Source organism: Octodon degus, unplaced genomic scaffold (assembly GCF_000260255.1).
Source record: "Octodon degus isolate 3935 unplaced genomic scaffold, OctDeg1.0 scaffold00012, whole genome shotgun sequence".
In the NCBI taxonomy this organism is placed as follows: domain Eukaryota; kingdom Metazoa; phylum Chordata; class Mammalia; order Rodentia; family Octodontidae; genus Octodon; species Octodon degus.
The window spans coordinates 28462179-28468178 of NW_004524588.1; the positions used below are offsets into that span (position 1 = coordinate 28462179).

General features: G+C 42.4%; 1 protein-coding gene across 1 annotated transcript in view; it reads right to left on the minus strand.

Annotated features, from left to right (window-relative positions):
• Window positions 1–6000, minus strand: part of Piwil4 (piwi like RNA-mediated gene silencing 4) — a 65342-nt gene that overhangs the window by 57710 nt on the left and 1632 nt on the right. The window contains exon 3 of the mRNA XM_004626242.2: window positions 3777–3908. Within this exon, the coding sequence (XP_004626299.1) occupies window positions 3777–3908 (132 nt within the window). The remainder of the gene's footprint in view (window positions 1–3776; window positions 3909–6000) is intronic.

Sequence of the window (6000 nt, forward strand, 5' to 3'; positions counted from 1 at the left end):
TGAAGATACACTCATAAGTGAAATAAACCAGACCCACATGTGTAAATATCGTATAGTCTTCCTAGTGTAAGAACTCAAAAGAAGAAATACAAATAGAAAGGTATAACACAATTAAAAGGAAAGTGAGAACTTAAGGTTTGGACAACGTGGACAGGACAAAGAGAAAAGCTGGGAAATATGACAGGGGCCACACATTTATATGCAGAAGATGGGTAAGGCAATGGTCCTGAGAATCATCAGCAGGTTTTTGAAACTTGCAGTTAATTGGTAGGATTCTCACCTGACTAACTATATATGCTGATACCTGTGAACTAAGCAAGTGTATTGAAAAAATCATGTGTAGTAGAAGGGTCACACTTGGAATGCCTGTCATTTTTGTCTTCTAAATATGTACTGCTTGTCATGACATATCAATTATTGCCACACTGTCTCTCAAGTAAATGTTTGGGTTTTTTTTAAAAAAAGAGGGCAATAAATGAAAACAGACAGGAGGAAAAAAATGTCATAGGACAGTCCTGCTACAATGCTGTACATGGTTAGATTTGTCAATTTCTGTGTAATAATATGTAATCGTTTATTCAAGTTTAACATATCAATACTAGAAGGAAAATACCTGTTTCACATTATGCCTAAGATGTTTAATATTCAGACAGATAGGGAGGTTAAACCCAACTGCATATTGTAGGGTAATAATAAGCTTCTCTTCTGGAGGGTTAACAACCTAAGTTTGCAGACCAAAAATCAGAGAAAAAGAAGTGCTGCAAGGACAGCCAACATTTTGGTCCTAGCCTCTCAAGGTCAGTGAAGACTCAGGACAACCTGTACTGTAACATCATGCAACTCAGTTGTGTCCCAAATTTTCTGATCAAGGAGATTATGGGGCCACAGAGCAATGTGATCAATGACATAGAGTGTGCCTAAGGAGAATCCCATGGAGAGAAAACATTCTCTCAGGCTTTCACAGAGAGCTAACTGGTCAAGCAATGGCTGTTACTCATCCACATGGTTGTCAATGACAAAGGATCTGCAAATTGCGGTACAGGGTAACAGTATAAATCCTGAGGGGACTTGACTGACCTTATCAGATAGAAAAGATACATTTGTTGTTATATAAGTCTTGCTTTATCTTGGTCTTAACGATCCAGCAGAAAAGTATAAAAACGAGGTATAAAAAGTAAAGCCACTGGGGCTGGGGAGATGGCTCAATGGAATATGCAATTCCCTGGCAATCGCAAGGGCCCGAGTTCAATCTCCGCTTCCGCCCAAAAAAAAAAAAAAAAAAAAAAAAAAAAAATCATCTTTTGGGGCCAGGGAGATGGATCAGTAGAATAAACTCTTGTCTGGCAAGTGCAAGGGCCTGAGTTCAATCCCTGGTTCTGCCAAAAAAAAAAAAAAAGTACAGCCACTATTAATATGCTGAACTGTGAAAGGCTCAAGTCAAAAACTTCTGACATTGCCAGTCCTATGGATAACCCACTACTATTATGGACTACTAGACTATATTGGATTATTTTGCTGAATTCACACACCTACAATATTTAAGTGGCAGTGGAATACCCATCTCCAACAAAACTAAACAAAAAAAGAGGATATAAAGGAAGGACCATTTTGTATCTGTATATACAAAATAGGTAGATATACAGCTTTCTCTTAATTTAATGAGAAGAAAGATTTGCACTAATAGAGTTTGGACAGGATATCATGTTTGCCTCTTGTACTATGAATACCCACTAAAAAGATAACAATATGCATTGTATTAATTATTGAAACTGTTCTATTAATCAGTTTTGAAACTGTCTCATTGCTGTTTCTCAATAAAATTAATTTAAAAAAGAAAAAAAAACCAAAAAAGGTTGATTGAACTTTTAAAGAATGATAAATATTAAAAAAAGAATGATAAATATGTGGAAAAATTATAATAAAGACCTAATTTGGGTAAAAATAAAAAAGATAAATTAAAACTTGCAGCCTAGAAATGGGATGTGTGTGAAACTGGCCTCCGAGGAGCATGAGAGCAGGCACTGGCCTTGTGTGCTTGGGAAGAGAAGGGCATCTGCACTCAGCTACCTCAGCCTCTCCCCACACCTTCTTCTAGTCTTGATCCTAATTCACATCAGCTGTAATAATAGTCCCAAATACTGTCCTGACTTATGCTGCTTTTAGATTACAAAGTGACTGCCTGATTCTTACCACAAACACAAGCCCCAATGCCTGGAAAATCCAGATAAGCAAAAGTTAACCACATTTCTGAAAATTGTGGAAAAATTCATCATTGGTCAGGGAGCTGCATAAGTCCCACATATGATGGAAAGAAAATCTGGAACAGAGGAACTGTGTATTTCCTGCAAGAAGACAGAGCCTGGGGCTTCTTTCAGGCATGCAGAAGCCATGTGTGCTTCTAGTTCTTTCCCTCGATAGAAATCTTTATTCACATCTTAAGCATCTACAGGACAAAATCAGAGACAGACTAAGCATGGTCAGTAAGTGCTCATAATGGCATAAGCATCTTCCAGGACAAAAATTTAGGAGGGTTTAAGGAGTCTCTTCCTACCTCTCCTTAAAGATAATCATCACATTTTTGTTTTGTAAAAGAAAAAGAAAGTCATGTAACAGGTAGCATATGCCTTTTCTCCTGGAGGAAGTGGAAACATGAACCCCAAGATGGCGAGGAAGGAAAGGTATCATATGTGCCTCGGTATTTCTCAGCCTCAACCTGTGATATATATCTGGTAGAAAGGAGGAGTCACTGTGCTATTTTAAAGAAAAGTTTCCATTTGTTCTCCCAGATCCTGAGGAAATGGCAACAACAGTGAACTAAGAAAGTGAACCCAGCAGGTAAAAGATGGCAAGACTGTTGAGATCACCTACACCAGTGTTTTCCAAATGCATCCAGCCCAAACAGTGCCACAGATATGAAATCAAGGGAAGGAAAACGCACACTTAAGGAAAGACAACAGGACAATCGTGCCATAGTGCTAGACATACGCTGAGGGCAAGCACTGTGAAACAGTGCTCTGCTTCACTACATGTGTGCTATTTATTTGCTGCAAAACATTTTGTTACTTTGGTTTTAGAAAGTAAGAAAACCACGGATCTGTATCAGTGAAGGAGAGCCACAGGGCCCCGAGCACCCAGCGAGAACAGCAGACTCGCCTCCCGGAAGCACACTCCGCTACAACTGTGCCTGCGATGTCAGGGTGAAGCATAGGCTCACAACGAAGAATTACCTACGCTGGTCATGTTTTCTGTTTCACAGCAGCATTCCAGAAAGGACTGGGAGAGGAGCATTTGCAAAGCCCCTTCCAGACGTAGAGAAAAATCTTTTGCAGAAGTGAGACATAAGCAGGGTCCACGTGGTGGTGTATACCTATAATCTCAACACTTGAGAGGCTAAGGCAGGAGGATAGCAACAAGTTTGGGGCCAGTCTGGGCAATACAGGCATTCAAGACCAGCCTAAACTACATAAAGATACCCTATGCTAAAAGAAAATGAAAATGTAACTTTAAAGAACTTATTGTTAGCCTGGGGATATAGCTCAGTGCACACGTGCCTGGCTGTAAGTGCAAGGTCCCGAGTTCGACTGCCAGTAAAAAACAAAAAAAGAGCTTACCATTTCTACTAATAAAAGATAAAGCTGAAATAGCGCAAGTGTCTAGACAATGACGAACATAACACATATGAATGCATATCTATAACTGAGTATGTAAATGTTTTAGATCTAGGAATTCAAATCCCTTGGTGACACTGAAAAAGTGAGTAACACATGGGCGGGTACCTGTTTTGCAGTCTCTCACATGCGCCAGCTTCTCCCTGGTACAGACACCCAAGTCCATACAGTCCCGGCTTATTTTCACACCTTTTTCTACAAAGGTGCTTCCAACATCACCAGAAGGCACACCCTCGTTACCTAAAATACAAGGAAAACACAGTAATACTCATTTTCTGTATTAATAATATTCTTACAGCCACTGTATCAAAAATGCACCTACAAAAACATGAACTGAGAAACAGATCTCAAGGTTGTCCCGGCACTAATAACGTTGTAGTTTCTCCTCTTGGCGCAGGACAAAGCTCCATCTCCCCAGTCCCACTCTACTCCTGTGTAGAGGGCTGCTCTTCCTCACCGAGTTCTTGGGCAACACCCTGAAAGCCTTGGGCTCGGGCTGGCCACACCGATTTCTGCAGAGAGGCGCGGAATCCCTCCCTTTCCCAGTGGACCTGCCCAGGACTCAGCAGTCACTTTTTATGTGGCATCATTCTCCAGGACCATGAAAGCTAGTGTTTTACCTTCAAGCCTATCACTATTAACTTCTAGAAAATATGAAATTAGTATCTGTTCCCAAAGGGGTGTCTTCTGTTTGAATCAGTACAAGAGACACAGGCTTCTGACTATGTTTTTGGCAGTGTGAAGATAATTGTTTCTTATGTTCACCTGGTGATAGCTTTCTTCGTCAGTACATGTGTAGAATACTACACTCATCAGAAGACAGTACGTGTATGCTACGCATAATTCATTTTACATCTCCTTCGCCTCCCTGAAAATAATTCTAAAACATCAAAATGAGGGCTCTTAGTCCAAAGTAAAGTAAGTAACAGTACACTGACCCTGTGGGACTCTTCCTTGACCCATCCTGTGATAAACGCACTGTATGCAGCTCCCCCAAATGGCACTGCCACCCGCTCCCAAATTCCACCTGTACCCTTCCCAGAGAACTAGGAGTGTCTCAAGAAAAATCACGAAGTTCACTTAATTTTTTAAAATGGTGTTGTCCTACATACCATGCACTACTTTTGGTTTCAAAAGATATCAGTTAGTTTCTAAAACTTGCTTTTATCACAGAATATTGGCCTTTGGGGCTGGGTAGAGGGTTATGGGATTACTGTACGAGTGTGGAGTGTCAGTTTCCTAAAACAAAAACAGCTCTAAAGATGGCTGTCATCACTGTGCAACAACACGAACGCACCTAACATCTCCAGGCTGTGTATTTAAAAAGTTTTGTTATATGTATCTCACCCTGAGTTGAAGCAATAAAACAAAAATCCAATCAGAGGATAAGGGGCATCCATCACTGTATGCAAAACTCACACAGCAGTTTAGAAAGACACTCCCTGACAGGGATCGTGTCTGCGTGCAGTGCCGGGCAGGGCCTACACGCTGCCTCTCAGAGCTCACGTTCAGCAGCACGAGGTCCTCACAGACAGGGTCCGTGAGCAGGGCTGGAAACGCTCCCGTGAGCCACAGCAGGTTAGGCATGGGATGGCAGCAAGGGACTTGCCAGCTCTCCACCCCTCGAGCCTAAATTCTAAGAGACTGTGCATTAGAAACCGAGGATTATAGGCTTAACTACACTTCCACCCCAAAAGAGTGAAAACTCAGTTCTAGCCTCCATGCTGCACACCTAACTACGTTAGATCTTTACAGCAGCTATTAGGGTCCAGTGAGGTCACTGAGGTGGCCTCTGAGCAAAATGAATGGTTTCAAACGGTAAGAAACTAGGCACAGAATCCAGACAAGAACCATCACACGAGTCCAAGGAAAAGGCGGCCACCTACAAGCCCACGAAAGAGGCCTCAGGAAGAGCTAGCCCTGGAAGCCCTGATCTCAGACCTCTAAATCAAGAAAGTTCCTGCTGCTGGAGGACCTTGTGTGCTACTTTGTAAAGGCGGCCCACATAAGCCGGTACCCTGCCAGACACGGCCGCTCACGCTGTGTGACAGTGGCTGCTCACACAGCACACAGGCACGATGTTTGCATCTTTGCAGGGAAGGGAACTACACAACCACATGGCGGCGTCTACCCCAGGTGGGGAGGGTAGAAGAGAGCTGCACTTTGCACCACGTTTCTGCCTTCCCCGCAAAGTAACAGCATGGGCACTTGTATACCATAAAGAATTCTGGGGGGCTGGAGAGATGGCTCAGTGGTCTAAAGCACCTACTTGAAACAAGCTTGGCAAAGCACAGGGACCGCGGTTCGATCCTCAGCACCACATGCCAGCCAG